Source organism: Cololabis saira, chromosome 18 (genome assembly GCF_033807715.1).
Source record: "Cololabis saira isolate AMF1-May2022 chromosome 18, fColSai1.1, whole genome shotgun sequence".
NCBI lineage: Eukaryota > Metazoa > Chordata > Actinopteri > Beloniformes > Belonidae > Cololabis > Cololabis saira.
Window position 1 is genome coordinate 25,647,851 of NC_084604.1, and position 23,370 is coordinate 25,671,220.

The 23,370-nt window shown below is 39.9% G+C and overlaps 1 protein-coding gene across 1 annotated transcript; it reads right to left on the minus strand.

Moving 5' to 3' along the window:
• Nucleotides 1-10: 10 nt before the first annotated feature.
• acss1 (acyl-CoA synthetase short chain family member 1) lies at nucleotides 11-18,305 on the minus strand. Its single transcript, XM_061746780.1, has 14 exons — nucleotides 17,873-18,305; nucleotides 16,624-16,720; nucleotides 16,344-16,543; nucleotides 13,518-13,693; nucleotides 12,967-13,119; nucleotides 11,135-11,282; nucleotides 9,304-9,441; nucleotides 8,194-8,286; nucleotides 2,141-2,253; nucleotides 1,497-1,623; nucleotides 1,238-1,365; nucleotides 781-844; nucleotides 568-689; nucleotides 11-472 (listed from the first exon to the last, which is right to left on the minus strand). Exons 1-14 carry the CDS (start codon nucleotides 18,195-18,197, stop codon nucleotides 308-310), a joined length of 2,049 nt encoding a protein of 682 aa, XP_061602764.1. The 5' UTR covers nucleotides 18,198-18,305; the 3' UTR covers nucleotides 11-307.
• Between the last annotated feature and the right edge of the window lie 5,065 nt (nucleotides 18,306-23,370).

The following is a 23,370-nucleotide window of genomic DNA, read 5'->3' on the forward strand; positions in this document are numbered from 1 at the left end:
AAAAAAACACTTATCTGCAAATATTCTGTACATTTATTTGAAATGGCAGTGATTCATTGTATTAGTTTTGCAATCACAGTCTGTTATTACAGCACAACACACAACACTGAATACGTGTGTATTGTGTAACAGTTTGAAAGTGTAAAATTGATAATTTTTTAAAATGTTTTTATAAATATAATAAAACCAAAATATTTGGTCATTTAAAAAAAAAAAGGCACAAGTCTGGTTAAATGAAACTGAAGTTAATGCTCTTCACATCCATCTTCAGATTTGAATGCTTTCAGGAATGCTGTTACTCTGGTCATCATTTACTCAGAAGCTGCCGGTGTCCCTGGATGATTTCCTGAACCACTGCAGGATCATCCAGCGTGCTCAGGTCCCCCAGACTGTCCAGGTCCCTCTCCACCACTTTGCGCAGCACCCGCCGCATAATCTTACCGGAGCGGGTCTTTGGCAGACGCTGGACAAACTGCAACACCGACAGAAAATGATCAAGTTAATGAGTAAAATCAGTCTCGGACGTAAATTTGCATTTGAAAATCAAATTTGACAGATTAAATTTACCTGAATGAAGTCCGGACAAGCGTACTTGGCGATATTCTTCGACACCATGCTGTTAAGCTGTTTGGACAAGTCCGCCTCTTGTACGTCCACATTCTTTTTTAACACCACGAAGACATATACACCTGACAAAGCAAGAAAATACATTTTTAACAGTCTTTGTTAAATGTAAGACTCATTCTGGCTAGTTTGCACCAAAGGGAACATGTTCGTTACCTTGTCCTTTGATGTTGTGTGAGTATCCTATGACGGCGGATTCAGCCACTGCAGGACACTGATTCTGTCACAGACGTTACAATCAGGACTGACTCTCATTTCATTGAGTAAGGTGGAGCTTCTGAAGAAAAATAGTTTACTCTCTTTTTTCTTTTTTTTTTTTTTAGCTCATCTATTTCAAATCCCTTATTTGAAAAATGACCTCATATAATTTTGTGAAGGACGTCAGACTGTGGTCTAGAATAAAGAGTATCCCGAAGAATACCAGGAGCTAAGATGGAAATTCTTTATTGTTAAATAAAAAGTGAAAAACATGAATTTAGATTGCCAGAAGAAAAAGAAAAAAGCTAATGACCAGTTTGTAATAGATGAGTGTAAAATTTAGCAACAAAAATCAAACCTAAACTGTGATTGTTAAGCACACTGTTAATTTTGTTTGCACTGAAATTGAACTTACCACTACATCCTCTATCTCTGCTGTGCCAATCCTGTGACCGCTCACGTTAATGACGTCATCGAGACGGCCCGTGATCTGGTAGTACCCCTCTTCAGAGCGATATGCGCCATCTCCAGTAAAGAAATAACCTGATTTGTATACACAAATGTAGGGTTTAGAGTTGTTTCCTTCATTGAAAATAAAAATAAAAAGGGGGGAGGGCGGTGTGTAAACAAAGTGAAGACAGAGGCTCTTTGTTCTTGAGCGCATCGTGCCGTACCAGGATAAGGCAGGCAGTAGGTCTCGATGAATCTCTGGTGGTTGTTGTGTATAGACCTGGCCATCCCAGGCCACGGCTGAGCCAAACACAGAGCTCCAGATGTGTTGTTGGAGGTCAGCGTTTTGCCCTGGAGAAAATCAAGTTTTAATGTGAACACACAATATCATGAGTTTGAATCAGCCTATTTAGAACCGGGAATAACAATGATCCTATTTATGTCATTCCCGTATTGCACGGTCAGGGTGTATCTGATTAACCTACAAAATGATGGAATTAGGTGGGGTTAAAAGATAAAGAAATGTGACATTAAACACTGTGATTGTTTAAGCTCCATAAATGCTTTTGTGTGTTTTTCTGATATGACAGAGGAGGAGAGATCAGCTCAGGCACGCCACTCCAACTGTCTGCACAATCTGTCGTTTTTCAAAAGCAAGTTCAATAACAACGAAATGGTGTGACAGATTTTTTTAGGGGATCTTGGCAGGCGCACAGTGGGAATAACCGGTGAGAGCAGGTTTGGTATCAAAAGTGACACAGCTGGCGCTTATTTTATAATCCTAATCTGACCCTTTCCTCCAGGCTATTTTATCCATCCAGCATTTGCAGGGGTAACACAAACACACACACAACAACAAGCGCCTCACCTCAGTGTCCATGAGCACCGGTTTAATGCCAAAGAAAGGTCTCATAGCCATCCCAGGGATGATCTCTGCATCTGCTTCTGACGGTTTAGGAGCGATGCAGATGCCACCCGTTTCTGAGGCAAGGAAAGTTGTCACATTGTTAACAATTGCTTTAAAAAAAGAAAAGAACCATTAACATGTCAGTTTTATCTGCTTTTAATTCCCCAACCCTGCCTGGGTACTCGCTCTCAAAAGAAAACAGGAATACACTGTATATTCCGATTTTGATTTAGGAAATCCTCGAGGAAATCCTTCCTGCCAAGCACTATAACTTCTATAATAACTCCTCTGAAGAAACGTAAATAATGACAGTTCCTGCAACATATAATTTCCCTTTGGGGCTTAATAAAATATTATTGAACTGAATATACACTGTTGCTTGGAGAATGATATATATGGATGTGACTTGAAATAAACCACAGAAATACAATACAGTAGACTGACATATAAAACTGACAGGAAATGATAATCTTTGGCATGGCAATTTAATTGTGGTGTTCCTCATGGCTCAGTGTTTGGGCAACTGTTGTTTCAATAACACTTTATTTTTCCAATCAAACAATCCTCACATTTGTTTGTCACATCACTCAGATCAACTCCCAGAAAGCTGACATGCAGTTGTGTGTGTTCCCATAAATGTTAGCTTTCTAGATCATATTGCAGGAGTGACATTAAATGCTGGATAAACACACATTTTATAATATTTACAACTAGATCTCAAATGTCCAACTTATATGAAAAACAAGAAGCCTAGCTACTTGACAAACAAGTCGAAGCAGGCAGCTAAAAAACATTTTTTTTAAATCTCCAAACTCACGTAATGATTTTATTCAACTGAGTACGTAAGGTATCGACTCAGTTTTTGAATAGATAATTGGGATCTGCTATATTAGACCTTATGTTTATTTACAACTGCGTATTCTGCAAAGCAGCAACGTGATATACCAGTATAAACAACAGCAACTATGGTAAATGCTTTATCAGGAAACATATTCTGTGAAAATTTTAAAATACCATGCATCCATGAAGCAATGCGTAACATGTATATGACAGAGCTGAAGACACGTGTGAATCCAACATACGCCCTTCTCATTGCTTCAGATGTAGATTGTGGAATTACAGCCATACTAAGTAATTTTTTTTTTTTTTTCTACTCTTGCATACGAAGTAAATTAAATGCAATTAGGACTGGTTAGGACTTAGAGGGGCTTTGATAATCTGTCTGGTGTTGGTGGGAGTGGTTTAGTTAACAGCCTGTTACCAAGCAGGACACAGCAGATCATCCCAGAATAATATGATGGATAGGATCTGTAGCTGTGAGACTGTGAGGTGAAAAGCCCTCCCACGAATAATTAGTTACTTAGAAACAAAGCTTGTTAACTTCATTGAATTGTTCATTTGTCTGTTCATTATCAAAATTACAGCAGGCAAACGAAAAAGATAAAACTTCCATCTCAAAATGTTTTACTTAAGCGCTGATGAAAGCTTTGATGCATTTCAACCTCCCGTCCTCCTGTATCCTCTCACCTCTCCCGTTGCTGGTTATCTAACATGGAGGCTTTATGCCAGCAGCAGATCAACTTCTCTCTTAACAGGCTACTCGCTTAACAGATCAGACAAATGGCATTTATGAATAATGCCACTTAGCCCTAATTGAAAACATTAGTACAGAAAAATAACATAACAACATAATCCTTTTTACTGAAGTGGGGTATTTGGGTCATATCTGTGTCTATAATTCTCAAGCTCATGATGCTCTGATGTTTAATTATCATCAATTAATTATAGATTTTTGCCATTTGTATGGTAATTAACACGGCTTTTCTCCATTTGGTCATTACTCAATCTGATTAGAGGGGACTGACGATGAAATGCAGTGTCAGCCCGGTTACAGTGCTCATCCACAAAAATGACATTATTAGCTAAATAAACTGATTTACAACATTATACCCCATCATAAGACTTCTTTCCACCGCTAGTGTCACTTCAGAGGTTACATTTCTACAGGTTGTGTCGTGTCACACTCACTGATGTAGTGGTACACTGTATTCTGCCATATAATGATATTTAAGTAATGAGGGCGACAAATACTAGATCTTGTTCATCTTGTTATTCATCGGAGTTTCCGAGTCAAATGGTAAATGGACTACATTTAAAAAACTCTTTTTGACTACTCAAGGTGCTTTTACACAAGTCATATCCCTTTACATTCATGCACAAATATAGCGACCTACAGTATACTATAATGATATAATATAATAATTATTTGTCAGTATACATACACACTGAAATTAGTCCTCTGCTTTTGATCCATCACTAGCGAGTTCACCTCGACTGCCAAGCTGGGGACTTCAACCTGGGTCCTACTTGTGTATACTAGTGTGCTTACCATTAATTGTTATATAGAAGACAATACACAATATATAATATCTAAAGAGACAATAAATGTAGGAGGATTATGTACTCTCAAATAGATGTACACATTGGTCTCTATTGAGAACTGCACAATATTTTTCTTTTTTTCAATTCCTCCCAAAATTAATGTACTAGTTGACTGCATGTATACAACTTTATATTTATATATGTGTGAGCAGTTAAAGATACTAGTATGTATATTATGTATATGTCATTTTTATGTAATGATATGTGCATCCCAAACACACTCCACACACACCAAAAACAACAGTAAAGGGAATGCTCCTCCCCTTCTCTGTCCTCTTCTGTTTGCAAATACCTTGCTGTCCTACGTCTCCTTTAACTCCAACACAACACGTTGTACACTCATTCACATGCACTAAAACACATCACACAGTCACCAAACTGCACCCTTCACTGTCTTGTCTTTTCTTTCCTGCTCTTTCATGTCCCACTCTTTCCTGGTCTTGCACGTCCCTCTGTGATCTCAGTCCTCTTCGGCTGAATTTTTTATTCCTTCCTTTTTCTTTATTCTAGGGATCAATAAAATATGGCTAGACTGTCAAGAGGGCTGGTAAAGGAAACACATACAACCCTGTTGCAAGATTAAAATGCACATATATGTGGCTTTTAGGTGTTGCAAAGCAAGGTATTAACCATTAATATATAAATGCAGACAAATGGGGGGAAAAAACATGTGGACTACAAGGTCAGGAATTTCCAACTGCTCAGGACTATTTCCTGAGCTGGAGTCCCCACCCCTCCACCCCCAACCAAAAAAAGAAAAGTGAAGCCAAAGTTATGCAATAGTCAGCTTAGGTTGTCCCATCTGGGTCAAGCATTTTTAATCCTTCCAACTTCTGCATTAGAGCACATAAAAAGAAAGCTGGGAGGAAATTCTGACAACTGACTTTGTTTTTTAACAGTTCTGGTCAGCCCTCTGTTTCCATGTAACTTAAACAAGAAAACACCTGGTTTCACTCTGAAGTCCACAGGGAACTGAAAATATTTTCATTTCAGACACCCACACGTAAGGTTAGGATGTTTCTGTGTACACATCCTTACAGCACGTGTGCATGTGTGTGCATACACAGCCACAAATTAACATGTTATGTAATTGTTATTGTTGGGGGAATGAGGCATGCTGCCTCTCCCTTTAAGGCTGCTTTCGTGCAGATGTGGCTGTTTAGAGGAAGAGGTCATGCACTCCACTTCCCCTTGACGAGGGGCTCTGAACATAGACATATATACGTAGAAGCCTCATGACATGCTGGAACGTAATCCAGCGTCGCTGCATATTGGATAGGTCTCCTCACTCCAGTCAAAATTAACTACACTGGAGTTACAGAGTTCCAGTACATGCAAGAAGCTGCAAAACAGTTTTTTTCAAGGGTTTTAGCTCCCTAGCCCCAGTTGCAAGCCTAACAGGGACAGGGTAGTATAAGGAATGACCTGGATTAATTTTTTTATTTTTTTTATAGATATAATTATTGAGGGCAATAAGAGAAAAAAAATAAGATTTACAATAACAATAGAAATATCAATATTTTCCCCTTTTTTAACTTTTCATAAAAAATAAAAAAATAATATTAATAAGAAAGAAAGAAAAAATACATAAATAAATAAATAAATATAAATAAATACAACAACACACCCCTCTCCGCTTCCCTCCCTCATACGGTCAGTACATTACATCATTCAAAATCATTTAGCTTCTTTTCACATATGCATAATAATACTGGAGCAAATGCATAATAAAGTAAATAATCAAGTCCTGAAAAAACACATTCATTAATGCAGTAGATGATTCAGATCATTAGCTAGTCCAATAAAGGCAAAAAATCAAAAAAGGGTCCCCAAATAAGGTCAAAGTTCTTTTCTAACAGAATACAGTATTTTTTCTGGAGTGCTATATGATGCAAGTTCATTGATCCACTGTTTGGGTGCTGGTGGTTTTTCTGATTTCCAGTTTTTTAAAATTTTTTGCCGCATTACGACCTGGATTTATAATGCTTACTTTTCCAGGCCTTTAAAAAGATGTACTGAGCTGGTCCAGTATATATGGGAGCTTGTATGTATATGGGTTGCAGAATGAAATGACATGTATAAAAACTTTCACATAATGGCCTAATGACAGCTCATGACTCATAAATTCAAATGAACAGTCAAACTTGTTTCTTTATTAAAATATAAAATTAATTAATTTATACATTTATCAATATGCCATACCATATGTATTTGTTAAAGAGCATAATACAAAGTTTTTCAGCATAAAAGTACCTTTTTTTTTTAATGTGTGACAGCGTCCTGTATCATAACTAAATCTCTGCCGTTTGTAACAAACCAAACCGTGTGAAAATCGGGTAAAAATTCGGGGAGTTATGGATTATTGTAGTCGGGGATAAAACCTTCCTCAGTAGAAATAAATGCACTGTACCGCTTTGGAGACCCATCCAAGATGGCGGCCGCGCTGAACGTCAGCTCCGATAGGCAGCGTCAGTCTATGAGGCGTCTACGTATATGTGTCTATGGCTCTGAATGCACCAACAAGTAAAAGAAGCAGTATTTTTACAACTCTCAGCATGAGAGACCAAAGAAAGGTCAACATGACCATACTGATAATGTAGGATTGACTGTAGCCTTGCAAACACTTATTTAAATCAGATTGGCCAGGAAAGGCTGAAAATGACTGCAGAGACTGAAATACGCTGTAGCAAACATGAAAGGAAAATCTAATCTGCAAAAGAGACAATTTTTGAGTACTTTACAGTTCAATAACAAAGTGAGTGAAGGTAAAAAGGCTTTAATCATTTAATCTGTTGAATAGGTAGACTTTGACAAATGATTAAATGTGTAAATAAATTGTTGTTCTTTTCAAGTGTAATGAAAGAGAAATGAGCCAAAGCAAAAGGGTCAAAATGGGCCTTCCCATCACAACACAATGCATTATTAATCAAACTATCAATCTGGCGGTTCAGCCTGCAGCCTTTTCTTCCTTCCTCCTGCTGACTGTGTGACTGCCACTCAACGTTTCCACGCAGCGCTTAAATTATAATATAATGGTTAGTTAAACAGCCTTTAATTGTGCAAATCCAACTAACATTTCAACACTGAGTCTTCATCTGGCTCTGGTGACCCCACCCTGTGTCTTTATCAGAGTCTGATGACTTTGTCTTAATCATTCACAAGACTCTGATGAAGACACAGTTGTGTCGAAACGAGTCTGTTTGCACAAAACACTATTCAACTAATCGGTGACCTCCAGTCCCTTTTTAGTCTTTTGGAGTTGGGTCAGAAGCTCCTGGTTCAAACTTTCATTCCTGGAAAATTCCCCTGCGTCTTCACGTCCAGATTAAATTTCACATTGGAGCATCTCTATTACTAAATCTACATGCAGTAATATTAAAACGTGTAATTCTTGTTAAGTTGTTTAGCGTTACATTGACTTAGCTCAACTTGCCCAGCCATACCCATTCTTTTCATGAAAATTTAAAAAAAAAAAATTATTTCATGAAACATTGAAAACAGGCAGGTCAGTGGGTTCTGAGGACCGGTGCTCGAAAAAGACTGATTTAAATTCCTCTCCAGAGCGTAGTTACCTGTTTGCCACCAGGTATCCACCACAGGACAGCGTCCTTCTCCGACCACCCTGTGGTACCACTCCCACGCTTCAGTGTTGATCGGCTCCCCCACTGCAGACAGACAAGCACGGCTTAAATCACAAACATACTGCTGTTTTAATGTATGTCCGTCAATCCCGTGACTATTTTAAGCGATTCTTTTCTTTTTTCATGTGCCTAAAGTCATGTGTGAAGTCATGTGAAGGGATGTATGCGTGGTTTAACGGCACAACATGGGCCTGTTTTCCCATGTATTTGAGTAAAAAACATTCATACACATACAAATTTTAAAAATATATCCATAAAGAGCGAGAATACCTTGACAAACGGATGCAGTGTAATGTAACGGGCGCCAGTTTTTGGCAAAATCCCAATACTTCAATCAGACTGTTATCACAAATATCTGACAACAATAAGGCAAAGGTTTCTAATGTTTGAGGTGGAGTTTCACCCTGAAATCTTCTCTGCAAGTCACTGCAGGCAGGAAACAAATATGAGCGAGTGAGGAAGCAGCTGTCTTAGTACAGCCGGAGAAACCGCTCCTGCCCTCAAAGCTGCAGCCTGGTTGTGAGTTTTGCATGTGAGCTAATATTCCTAGAGTTGATTTTCTTATACATACAGCTGAAATGCAAATACAGATGTTCTCAAAATGTGATCCATTATGTTATCAGACACTAATGATAACAGTCTGAGTCTGTCAGTTGGAAATACAAAGACTGCTACTTTAAAACACATGGCTGTTCGCAGATATTGAGCATTTGTCATCCTGCGAAAGAAATTTAAATTCCAAATATGATGAAAAATACAGCTGAAGTTGAATGGTGTAAACTTTTCTTCCTCGCTGTATCACGGCTGGATTTTACCGTGGACGCCGAGGGTTTCTGTGTTCACTCTGTGTCTTTTTATGTGAGGAATTCCTCGCAGGACAGAAACGCCTCAAGGGCAGCCTCACTCATGCATCTGAGACTCTCTGCTATTTGCAGGAATGTTGCTGAAACATGTGAAACTAACGGCAGAGCCGGGCATCACTACATGACAACAAACAAAACGAAATCTCTTTCAGTTTCAGAATGACTTGTGTGTTCATACCAGAGCCGAGCGTTTTGAGGGAGGAGCGGTCGTATTTGTTCACCCACTCGTCTCCGTGTTTGAGCAGAAGGCGGATCGCCGTGGGCGCTCCGTAGAACTGGTTGATCTTAAGCCTCTCGACCATGTCCCAGTATCTTCCTGTGATTGAGACAACATGCTCATTTCCTGTCTGATCAACCACAACCACACAGCCTTTTTTATGAGCTATAAAGACTGAAGGCAAGTCACACTGGGTCACATGCTGGGACAGGAACGCCAACTTGTTAGGGTGCTTTTTAGTTAGTTAGTTTAACAAGCGCATCAGTACTTTTGGTTTTGAAATGTTGGTTAGTTTTAGTTTCTTTTTCGTCTTAGTTTTTGAGGTACTGACTTAGAGATATCGATACAAAGATCTAGGATGGAAGAATCCTATCAACAATGCCGTACTGTACAAGTATCCTTTATTCTTTCCTTCGAGTATTTAGAATTAGAAAAATGAAGTGCCATGAAAAAAAAAGTTAATTTTACCTGCAATACTATTTCGTTTCAGTTAGTTTGCAATTGTTAAAAAATATTTTTTATTCAGTTTTCATTTTATACATTTTTATTTCAGTTAACAGGTTTTTAATTTCAATTTAAATGGAGTCTATTACAACACAAGTCGTCTCTAGGCGCTTTCCAGAGACCCAAAACATGACCCCTGAGCAATTATTACATTAACAATGGCAGGCAAAAACTCCCCTTTAGGAGGGAAGAAACCTTGAGCAGGACCTGGATCATAAGGGGGGGGATCCTCCTGCCAGAGGCCACCGGGAAACTGTTGAGGTAAGTTTTGGTCTGAGTCTTCATGAGCTATAATAAGTTTGATTCAGACGCGTTTTTCCTTTTATGGAGTCATGATCAGCAAGTGTTGAAAGGTTGACATACATTTCCCTGCTTGGGCTGCATAAACTAAACCAATCACCCAGGATTCACTGGGGAGTGACTGTAACCTCATATTCTCTTTTGCCTTATTTCTTTTGCTTTGAATAAATGAGAAGAGACGCGGTCGGACGTGTGTGGTCCTGGATGTTGTTGCAGTAGTTGGTCATTTTATTGTGAAAGGCACGTTCAAGTTTAACTGCAAACAGTAATTCACAGAGAGAGACATGAGTTACAGAAACTGTGGAAAACCCTCAGGAACGATGTGAAATTCCAGAGCTGAAAGAAAGTTTTCAGACTTTTCCACACGAAACAGAAACGTAAACTAGTTTTGGGATCAAAGGCAGCTTCAAGTCTTGGTGATTTTGTAAAGCATTTTAAGATATAATACATCTTAAAGGGGACAAATAAAAATATATTTTTTTAAAACAACACTTTTTCTCTGTCTGAGGGTATATTTTTGCACATTACTAAGTATAAAACTCCAACATAACAGAACTCTCTCACTTGGAGACCACCTAAGTCTGAAACCATTCAGTGAAGCTGTTTGGGTTTGTAGGATTCTGTGACATCACAGACTCAGAAAATGATCCAGACTCTCCATCTTTATCTCAACCCAGCTTCAGTTCATGCTGCATTCACTGAAACTCAGATGAGCATGAGGCACGGCTTATTAAAGAGTAAAGTATTATGGTGGATGACTCCACCCCCTAAAACCGGCTGCTTTTAACAAAGTAATAAAGACATGGTTGTAAATGAACCTATTCTATTGAATCTCTGTGGTATTTTAACCAAACCATGTCAAAGACATTTCATTATAAATTAAAAAAAACAAACTATCTGCTTGTGAAAAACAGGGCGCAATATGTCTGCATTAAAACAACAATTGAATGAAATAAATAATAAATAAATAAGCTCCCGTCACGCATACCTGGGTCTGGGTAGATGGGGGTGCTGTCGAACAAGACTGTGGTCCCTCCGTTGGCCAGGGGTCCGTAGACGGTGTAGCTGTGTCCTGTTATCCAGCCGATGTCTGCCACACAGCCGAACACATCCCCATCTTGGTAGCTGAAGACGGACTGGTGAGGAGATGGAAGTATGACAGTGAAAAACGTCTTAAAGGAGCTTGAGGCTCCTTTTAAGAAATGAGACTCTCTAGCGCCACCCTTCACCACGACGGCCGTTGGGGGTACTGCAGCCAACAGTGAAGCCGGCACGGGAGAACGGGGAGAACGCACATGCAGCGTCATGTGACGTCACATCCGCAGGACAGCGCGGGAAATTCGGACTCCGAATTGCAGCAAATTTTGCAGCACACAGCCTGTTCAAGGCAACGGAGAGATACACTAGAGGGCTCATTGTTTTTGGTTTGGAACGCTTCATCTGACATTATTACTAGAAAACTTAAAACGCAGAGCCGTCTGGGAGATTTGCGAGGCCCTGTGCGAAATGGCCAGGGGGCGCGAAATTTTTGGGTTTTTCGGGTCGGATCGGGTGTCTATATGCGCAATTTTAACTCTCCAATTAGCAAAATACTGGATACCTTCCCCTGCCTCATCATCATTTGACTTGCTTCGACGCGGGGCCCCACGGCTGCTTGAGACCCGGTCGGATTGGTGATTTTTCTAACAAATTTATCAAACGAGCCTTTCAGAGAGGCATTAAACTCTTCCATTTTCTTTAGTTTTTTTCTTTTTTCGACATTGTGTGACAGTTTGTTCCAACTCCACCGTCTGGTTCAGAGCACCTTGTGTCTGCGCTTGGTCTGACGCAGTTGTATTGAACAACAGACACGCGCATCATTGCACATATATTTATTGATATGCACAGACTAGTACACATTTAGGTCTGTAATGGAACGTGACTGTTGATATTTATAAGGGAAAAAATGAAGAAAAAAAAAAGAAAAAAAAAAATTTCAATTTTTTTTTTTTTTTTTTTTTTCAAAAACGGCCCATAGCGCGAGGCCCCTTGGGGTGCGAGGCCCTGTGCGGTCGCGAGGTTCGCACACCCCTTGCGGCGGCCCTGTTAAAACGTATACAAATTTATTTCATAAATCCTGCCTCAATCCTGCCTCAAGCTCCTTTAAATATGTACCATATTTTCCGCACTATAAGGCGCACCTACAATGAATGACGTATTTTAAAACTATCTCCATATATAAGGCGCACCACATTATAAGGCGCTACAGTAGAGGCTGGGGTTACGTTATGCATCCATTAGACCAAGGGTCGGCAACCCGCGGCTCTTTCATCCTTATACTGCGGCTCCGAGTGGCTTGGGGAAATAAATTACAAAAAAAAAACTAAGTATTTAATTGAAGTGTATTTTATTTGTGTTAGTTCTTTAATATTTTAGTTCTAAATTGGAAGATTATTGTGATGTTGACATATTAGAATAAATATATTTTATTGTTTTTCGTCGCTCAAAATACGTATGGTTACGTCTATGGTTATACGTCTATATGTCTATGGTTGCGAGACCTGTTGCGGTCAATATTGATCCATATATAAGGCTCACTGGATTATAAGGTGCATGGTCAGCTTTTGAAAAAATGTAAGGCTTTTAGGTGCGCCTTATAGTGCGGAAAAAACGGTACTCTTACAACCACAGCAAATTAATCAGATGCTAAATAACAGATTGAAGCCTTATTTGTATGTAGAAACACATCATGAGCTCATCGAGTGCAGAGTTCCCTCGCCAGTTTCAGACACAAAATGATGGAAATGAAAAGTGTGCGTTCTGCCGGTGACCAGTGTTTACCCTCTGTGTGAGCGCAGCATACAGCAGATAACCCGCCTGGGTGTGGACGAGGCCTTTGGGCTTCCCCGTGCTGCCTGAAGTGTAAAGCAGAAACAAGACGTCCTCGCTGTCCATAACAGCCGGCTCACACACCACGTCCTCCTTCTGCATCTCCTGCAACGAACAATGATTTAACATCGTGATGACGTGGATGGAAATATGGACAAGACTGCAATTATTTTCCTTTTAATGCACAAGAAGAAACGATTACACTAGAAGAATTAAAAGATTTCCTCACAGAACAACCTCATGCATCAGAAGCTGGTTAAACATTAAACTTTCAACAGTAGCAGCTGGTCAAACTGTCCAAATTTCTCACTGAGCGGTTGACATTGCCAAAAGAGGTCAAATACTGTGAACAAAGCACTTTCACAATCTAAAATGACAAGTTGATCAAATCAAAATGAACTGACAACATTTAGTCTGTTTTTTTTTTTTTTTTTTAATAATTCATGGAGCAAAAACACCAACATGACTTGTTGTAGTCTGCCCTTAGCTCTTTGCTCACTCACCTCCTCCATCGGGATGTCCCTGGCTGCCATGGCGACCGGTTTGTCTGTTCTCAGCCCAACAAACACCTGCCGTACCATCGGGCAGCTCTCCACGGCTGCGTCCACGGTCTTCTTCAGCTCGACGACCTTCCCTCCCCTGACGCCCTGGTCCATCGTGATGACGATGCTGGACTGAGCTGATGGAGGTGAAGAGGAAAAAAGAGAGACGTTGAACATTTTGGTTTTTGTAACCACTTTTGTTGCATTTTAGTTCAACTCACAGCAATCTGAAAGAGAAAATTGTGTTTTTTTGATAATAACACAAGTTGCATTTGGTTCGATCAAAATATAAAATATTCAGCAACAACTTAGCGAAGTAAATCATGAATATAATATATATACAAAAGTTGTCTGTGCTTTGGTGCAAAAATGGACACTTCTGTTTTGGATTCCTGTTCACATAAAAGAAAGCAAGTAACATTTTCAGCATTTCAATCTTTTAGGGGTCACAGCAGAGCATGATGGTCCATGTACTTATTTAGCCTTTTAAAAGGTTTTTTTATTTGACCATTTTTACTGAGTCCAGGGTTCACTGCGTGGTGTTGAAAGTGTTTCTTCTGTCAGATATTGAAAAAAGTTAAACATTTTAAGCTCCTAAGCAATCAAAATACATCTAAACAGCATAGAGTCAGCCAATGAAAACGTTTGTGCACGCAGGACTCTGTCAAAATAGTTTCTTCCTCTCTGGAAGAAATGTGATTGGTTGTTTATTGGTATCGCTAAAGTGCATGAGACACTTGGTAAGTATGTCTGATTCTTTGAATAGTCCCTTGCTAATAACTTCATCACCAATAAACAACCCAGGGGTGTGGTCTTCTGATTGATGCCTGCTGCCGCCAATGGCCAGCGGTCATCCCTTTGGCTACTGAGTACTGAACATTGTTTGGACTCCTGAGCGTTGAATAGAGACGTAACAGAGCATAGTCACAGGCCTCACGTCTGAGATGACTTACCCAAAAAAGATGGAGTAACAAGTATAAGGGCTGTAATCATGGTTTCAAAAGAAAGCTAAGAAATTCAAAATTACTACAGAAGTGTCAGAATCAAGACTGAGAAAACTGAAACTTTTTTTCCTTTTTTTTAGAGCTGTGTTTTATTTGGGTGACAATGCTTGATAGAAGCTTTTGCTGCGTTTCTCCCCCTCATTTTGGTATGCCACATGTTACCTGCAGCCCCCTCTGCAGGGGGCCATGGTAAGCAATCAGGCTTGTGCCGTTAACTGTACTGTGAGCCACTGCGGCTGGTTTTGGGTTCAGGAGCAAAGCTTAGAAAAGCAGCCTGAAGCAGTTAGCTTTGCTTCAGTTTGAAGGCTTCTGGCCTGTGTGAACCAGACAACACCAGCTGGACCGTCTCCAGCTCGTCCACCTCAACCTCCTGCAGTAGCTGGGTCCTCCAGTCGAGCGGCTTCCACCTCGGATCATGTCAGAACCCTTCTGAGCCGACTAACTGGACTACTAGCTAACAAAATCTGAAACAAGTGCTGCCATTAGTTAGCATCACAGGTCAGCGTAGGCTGAGGCAGCCGGGCTAAACGAACAAACTTGGGATAACCGAACGGAAGTGGCCGTGTTCCTGCAGTCCCAGTCGTTCTGCACATTTCCCCAATTCTGTATCCGCTGGTGTTTGGTACAAAGCAAATGCCCGATTGGCCCAGATGTTTTGTCTATCAGATGTCTTCCCGCGTGCGTTGATCCCTTAAAAGCTCAACTGAGGGGAGCAACTCTTCAGTCGTGTGGCGTAACTTTACACTTCAACTTCCCCGATCTCTCGTTTTACATTAGAAAAATAAATAGAATAACCTTTTATGGTATGAAGTTTGTCATTAATACTGTCAATATGACAAATAATGATTTGTGGACCTCTTTAGCACCTCCCAGCCCTATTCTTCTTTGATGTTTTGAAAAAGGGAGTTTTATAGAGTTATATAAAGTGTGCTCGCAGATCAAGGTCAACACAGTCTTAGTTAGGATAAAACATGCAAGTGTCTTGGTGGGGAAGTTAAGTCTTGCTGTGATTGTGAACAGGGTCAGCTGCAAAATATAGTTTATCCAGCTAAAAAAAAGGATACTGGGGGAATAGTTTCACTTCTTTAACTCGCTGTTTGGCAGCTCTGAAGCTGGTATATTGCTCTCTTCAAAATAATGCTACCCTAATCTCTTACAGCTCTGCAGCTGCGTCATCCTCGACTTCTTACACATGAGCTAACATTTAAAAAAAAGACCCAACTCACACAAATGAATAAACTGACTCATCCTCTCATACAAATCATACAGTTTTTCTTTTAATTTGGGTCTTTTGATGTGGCAGAAATACATATTCCAGCTACTTCGTCCTCTCTTAATAATACTACCTAAATCAGATCAAAGTCACACTTCTTAGAAGACAAATATTTATATAAATATCCAACTCGGCATCAGGACATCAGCCATAAATGTATGGCTTACTTCCATGTGCGTAAGCCTCATCTGCTGCATTGCAGAAGGAGATCAGATTCAAATATTTCTAGATGGCATTACACTAGCTGTGATACTGCAAACAACCCCGCTTAATGGAAAACAAAATGTCCCTGAGTTCACCTTTCAGTCAGCTGTTAGACATTTTGTCATTGTACCAATATGCCACTAGTAATTATGCCATCAGAGAGTTCACTACTAGCACACGCGGCAAAGACAAAACAACGTCCTTCAGTGTCTTTAGGTGTCCTTCTGTGTTGATATGAAACACTTGAGTGCAGTTGGCAGATTTGTTGTGTAAACCTGTCCTGGAAGCAGCTTCAGCAGGACTCACCGTCTCTGATTCGCTCTGCCAGGGCCTCGGCACTGAAGCCTGCAAACACCACATTGTGGGCAGCACCGATACGGGCACAGGCCAGCATGGACGCCACAGCCAGGGGGCAGGTTGGCATGTAGATGGTGACACAGTCCCCCCTCTTCACACCGTGCCGCTTTAGCAGGTTGCCCAGGCGACATGTCATCTCCAGTAACTCCCTGCAGAGACATGTTAGGAAACTCCAGTGTAACATGAGGAAGCAAAGTACTCACGTGTGGGGTGACTCCAAACTACTGACCTGTAAGTGTACCTGACCTCTGACCCCCTTTCATCCCTCTCCCAAATCAGGGCAACCCTCTCCGGACAGGTGTGCACGTGGCGGTCCAAGCAGTTCACTGCAAATTGCAAATACATCTTATTTAAGCTGCACTCATCATTGCGTGGTGCGTTCAAGTACTGCTTGGACAAATATAGAGACTAGGGTTGCCAACTCCTGGCGTGGTGAGTTTTTTTAGCCCCTTTTTTGTGAGTGAAACGATTTTCTAACTATTTGACTCGAACCTGAATTGAATCAGATGCATATTTTTGAATGCCATGAACACATGGAAAACAAATTATTATCCAGCAATTCACTTTAATACAAAATAACAACATGAACTGAATAAAATAAGTCTTTCTTAAACAGGAACCTGTCCTGCTTAACTTAAATTTATATAAATGAATATAAAACAATAGAAAGCAAGCAGAACATCCATTCTCTAATAGTGCACATTTTTAGTGCAATAACAAAAGTGCAAACAGAAAACTTGTAAACTTGTTTTTTTTTCTTTTTCTTTTGTTTCCCACTTATTTTATTTTGCATGTACCATACACATGTACTGACATCACTGTAATATTCAACTATTTAACTATGTATTACTATTTATCATGTTTTACAGCAGATACAACATAGCACTACAGCACTTTAGTTCACAAACCATCCATTTCCCCAGTACGGGTTTTATCGTCATTTTTATTGTGAATGCATATGCCATGTTATGTGTGTTATATTGTTGACTTTTTCTGATTATTATTATTATTGTTGTTGTTGTTATTATGACTTTTGCTGATTACATCTGGCAGGGGGACTACCGATGTAAATCAGCCTATGGCTGCAATCTGGGTGCATCTACATTTTATTTTTTTATTAAAAGAAAATGTTGCCTGATGTACACTGTCCCTACTAAAATAAATAAATTGAAATTGAAATTGAACATATTTGTGCCCCAAAGGCCATGACTGTAGGCTACAGTTGTAGTAAAACAGAAAAAAAAATAAAAAATGATGACCTCAACAGCTCAATGCCATTTTCCATTGGCATTTTATGACTATGTTTTGATTCTCGCGGGACAAAGTGCGTCTGTTTTCAGCTCAATACGGGACGCGTACGGTTGGCAACCCTAATAATAGAGCCTAGAAAGCAATATGATGCCTGTAGTGCCCTCTTATGAATGTGTCATGTATGTATCGAGTCACTTTCCAGGAAAAGTAAATAGAGATTATCTTACCGGATACGTTCAGCTTTCCTCCTTCAAACCACTTAATCCTCCCCTGGCGCAGGTCGCAGTCCTGCACGGTGTCGAAGGGCCGGATCCAGCTGAGCCTGTGTCGGGCCACGGCCCCCCAGAAGCCCTGGCTGTCAGACAGGGAGTACTCGTGCAGCGTAGCCCGGTCCTTCACCCCCTGGAACCCCGCGGCCTCCGGCAGGAACGCGGCCGGGCTGCAGCTGCTGCGACGCCGCAGCGCAGATGTGAAGACGCGGCGGACCGCGCAGGCGGAGACGCGCCCCGGAGCGCATCTCCAGGGGAGCCACATAACTCCGGAGAAAGTCATTCAGGAATGACGCGTGTAGACCATTTCTGCAGCAGATAAGTTTTGTTAGGACATTTCGCTCGTTACTTGTCTTGTGTGCGTGTATGAAGACTTGGGAAGTCCGGAGAGGAAGGGCTTAGTGATGTGTTAAAGGGCGGTCACGAGTGGAGAGACGCGGACACTTATCTTTTTCTTTGGAAAGCTGATTTCAGTGGTTTACTGGGAGACAGATTGTTAATAAAATTATTTACAGTTGGTGTAGCTAAGTAAATGTCTTCTCTAAATCATTGGTAACACATTATTAATTTTATTATAGTCATTTTATGTGCTTATAGCCTTCTTCTGTACTTGCTTCAGAACACACTGCTCTCCTTCTGACAATACAGTTACTGTTGCGCAACGCAGTCACGTGCTCACAACTTTCTTATCACGTGGCTATTCATCTACTATCCATCTATTTATCTATCTATTGATCTATGTAGCTATGTATGTAGACATCTATCTATATGGCCACAGTGTCTGGAATAAAACAATCAAGATGCGATCAAAGCGTACACTTTCACTTTTAACCCTGTTGTGTTGGATGTGTTGAGACCTCTGTACCACCCCATAGTCAATAATGAATAAATAATATCCAATGTATTCATAATAATATAACAAAATGTTATTTAGAAAATGTTAAAGACAAAACATGGGGGTGTTTTTTTTTATTTCAATATAGGTTTAATTTTAGAGGTTTCACACAAATTTACCATTGAGGAATTAGAGCCATTTTGCAATTTGCAGGGTTTCAAAAGTATTTGGACAAAGAGACATAGCTGTAAATGTGGGTGTGAATGTGTATCAGTGTGTATTTGGATGTGAAAGTCTATCTGAAAGTTAATTTACAATGCTATAAATTTAGCATTAAAATAATATTAGATTACGTTCTCCATTACTTTATATGTATATATGTTTGTTTGTATTTTGTTGTTTTAAAAAAAATACAAAAAAAATTCACAAGACTCAGAAAAATGGATGGATATCAATGTAATTATGGAATATTGGAGATTAAATAAGTTTTACTTCTTCCTACCCTTTTTCAGACATGTTAAACAGGATTTGTGTGTTGTTATGTGTGTGCATGTATATATGTAATACATATCTATACATACTATTTATAGGTAGGTGTGTGAACATGGGGTATAGATTTATTTTATAGATTTATTTTGTGTACATTCAGTTAAAATAGATTAATTTATTTATATAAATGTATTTACAAGGGATTCTGTATGTTCAAAATGTGTGTATGTATATCTATTTGTGTATGAATATATAAACTAATAAATGGTCAATAAATGAAATAACCATTACTGTTAATACTTGGATAAAAGTCTTTTGCAGACAGTGGCTGCCTGACATCTGGAGCCCGTGGACATCATCACCTAAGGCCTTTGTTAGAACCATGTTGTTCTTCTGTCTCATGATGGTCTCCTCCTATACAGATCTTCATGGATGTAATATTGGCAACTCCGGTCAAACAGCTGCTAAATGCTAACTCAATACCTGATATCAACTCCAGATGTTTTATCTGCTTCATTTGCCTTCACGTAACAAAGAAATGGATTAGACCAGGGTCAATCTTTTCATTTAGCTATCCAAATACTTTTGAACTTGTGGAAATGGAGGTGCTATCTTTATATACTTTCTGTATAAATGAAATGAATGTTAACACAGGCAATATGCACAACTGCATTTATTACATTGTTGACCCCGGTTAGAGTTAACTTGGGTATAAGATTAACTAACATACCAGCAGAGAAACCGGGCTCTCTGTCGGGTTTGTTTAATCATTTATTCATATGATCATATTAACAGAGATTATATCCATCCATCCATCCATCCATTTTCTATACCCGCTTTAGAGATTATATCAAAGACCCCATATCAAAGACCAAAACACTTCTTATCACGTTTTCCCATTTACACACAAGAGAGCCGTTGCATTATCTATATGTTGCAAGCTTTCATACAGGGTGTGGGGACTGGTAACTCCCATCCTTCAGAAAAGGGGAACTTGTCCTTGTGACAGTTTAATCATTTACACCAACAAATGTAGGCGACATCAAGCAAAGAGCACACTAACGTGACACAATTCCTCTTTATACCGTGTAACTGCCCAGATTACATGTTGGACTATGACTTTCACAGGAAATGACAGGATTCAAGGTAATCTCTGGACATTTCAGCCTTCGCGTGAGACTTTAAGTACCGTTCCCTGACTGGTGCGATTATTGAGCAAACTTATCATTTTTCAAGCTTTCAACTTGAATGAAGGCGGTAATAATAAGCTTTCAGTGTTTTATTCTGCAACAGTTCAGTTTAGGAGATATGTGCGATCTAAGTGAAGATTTTCACATCTTTTTGGTCTTTTCATCTGTGTGTTTGCAGACAGGATCCTTCACAGCTCAAGATAGCTCAAACTAGAACAAGATGTATCTCCACATGCTCAGAAAGGATTTTAAAATGTTGCCATGTCTTTCGTGTCCATGTGGCAACTGCAGTACGTTTTAGGGAGAGTGGATTTAAAATGAGTGGATGGGTAACTTGATCTTGGCTTCCTACAGCTGCCTTGGCAAATGAGCATTTGTATTTCCATGTGACATCTTCTGGTAGTCCTCGTCATTTCAGCAAGCATGTTAAACAAAGAAACACATGGGAGAAGTGGGGAGCACCAGGTTACTTCATAAACTGTTTTTAGCATGTCCATATAAGGGCAGACCATTTATTATTATTTAAATAAATAGGAATCATCCTGGATTTAGGTTAGATACTTTAACTATACTCCTATCTCCTTTTCTTTAATCTTGATGAACACACAAGTAAAAACACTTGATCAATTCACCTTAATTTCCTCTTGTGTTTTTCATTAAAAAATCTTAATTGATTGTAAAGTCACTGTCATGATGGGTCTCATTATTGCAGCAGAAACTGCTTGCTTCAGTCTTCGCTCGCTGAGTTTTAATCTGCTGCTAAATCTGTCATCTTATCATCTAAAAAAAAAAAAAACAGCTGCCATTGTTGTTTTAGGCTTCATAGCTCTTGCTTCCTGCCACTCAGAAGGTGTTTGTGGGCGAGATGGGCTGCTGCATGGTTTTGTAAAGTCACTGAGATTATCTGATCAAACAGAAATATAAAGGACCGGAACAGTAAACATACAGCATTTAAAATGTTTATGACAAAGATATTGGGTGAAGATGTCTTTAGCAAAGCAACCACGTGATTATTAAAGTCAATAAGATATTTGATCAAATATTTTTTCCTCCAAGTTTAAAGTGATCAAGAGATTCAATCTTGAAATAAAAACATGTCAGTCATCTTTCACAATCACGACTTCAAAAGCTTTATTGATGATAAACCACTTGAGTGTTAGCATTTAGGCTCCGGTCTAATAGATCTCATCTTATTAATGTTATTTTAGAGATCTTGGAGTAGATGATCATCAGTTAACCCTCCTCCATGAAGGTGGAGCCTACAGGTGGAAACTGGGGCAGAGGTGGGATTTTAATAGCGACAGGAAGCTTGGTGAGTGAGAGACATCAGAAAGCATGTGAGATATGCTATAGCGTGCTGCTCCTCAAATAGACCTGTGAAGGAGTAATTGGCATAAACCATGTAGAGGGGTGAAAGTGAACATTAAACACTTGCTCTAAAAGTCTGCCTGAACTAGCTTCTAAGGGGTCATCTCACTTTTAATCTGTAGAAAGCTTTGTACACCTAATGTCATGTGTTTTTGGGGCATGTTTGGTACGGACACCTAAATGTTTTTGAGCCTATCAAGACGCAAATGTTTAATCACAGCTTGCAGGCTCTTGAGTGCAGACAACACACTTTAAATGAGGTTATCCAGGGGAATGATTCACTGTTTGTTTGATAAAACATGAATAACGTGGGTACAGAAACTATTCAGACCCCTTTAGATTTTTCCTTCTTTCTTTCATTGCAGCGATTTGCTAAAATAAAAAAATCTCATTGTATTTCTCATTAATTTACACTCAGCACCACATCTTGACAGAAATATAACTGAAATGTAGATATTTTTGCAGATTTATTAAAAAAGAAAAACTGAAATATCATGTGGTCATAAGTATTCAGACCCTTTGTTGTGAAACTCATATTTAACTCACATGCCGTCCATTTCTTCTGATCCTCCTTGAGATGGTTCTGCTCCTTCATTTAAGTCCGGATGCTTTTAATAAAACTGATTGGACTTGATAAGGAAAGGCACACACCTGTCTATATAAGACCTTACAGCTCACAGTGCATGTCAGAGCAAATGAGAATCATGAGGTGGAAGGAACTGCTCAAGGAGTTCAGAAACAAAATTGGGGCATGGCCCAGATCTGGCCAAGGTAACAGAATAATTTCTGCAGCACTCAAGGTTCCTAAGAGCACAGTGGCCTCCATAATCCTTAAATGGAAGAAGTTTGGGACGACCAGAACGCTTCCTAGCCCTGGCCGTCGAGACAAACTGAGCAATCGTGGGAGAAGAGTCCTGCTGAGAGAGGTAAAGAAGATCCCAAAGATCACTGTGGCTGAGCTCCAGAGATGCAGTAAGGAGATGGGAGAAAGTTCCAGTCAACTATCACTGCAGCTTCCACCAGTCGGGGCTTTATGGCAGAGTGGCCCGACGGAAGCCTTTCCTCAGTGCAAGACATATGAATGCCTGCATAGAGTTTGCCAAAAAACACATGTATTTATCCGAGACTATGAGCAATAAGATTCTAATTCTAAGTGGTATGTTTGGAGAAAAGTAGGCGCTGCTCATCAGCTGCCCAATACAATCCCACCAGTGAAACATGGCGGTGCAGCATCATGCTATGGGGGTGTTTTTCAGCTGCAGGGACGGGACGACTGGATGCAATTGAAGGAAAGATGAATGCGGCCAAGTACAGAGATATCCTGGCAGAAAACCTCTTCCAGAGTGCTCAGGACCTCAAACTGGGCCGAAGGTTCACCTTCCAACAAGACAAGGGCCCTGAGCACACAGCTAAAATAACAAAGGAGTGGCTTCGGGACAACTCTGGGGCCATTCCTGACCGGCCAAGCCAGAGCCCTTAAAATGACTGTCCACCAACGTTCACCATCCAACTTGACAGAACTGTAGAGGATCTGCAAGGAAGAATGGCAGAGGATCCCCAAATCCAGGTGTGAC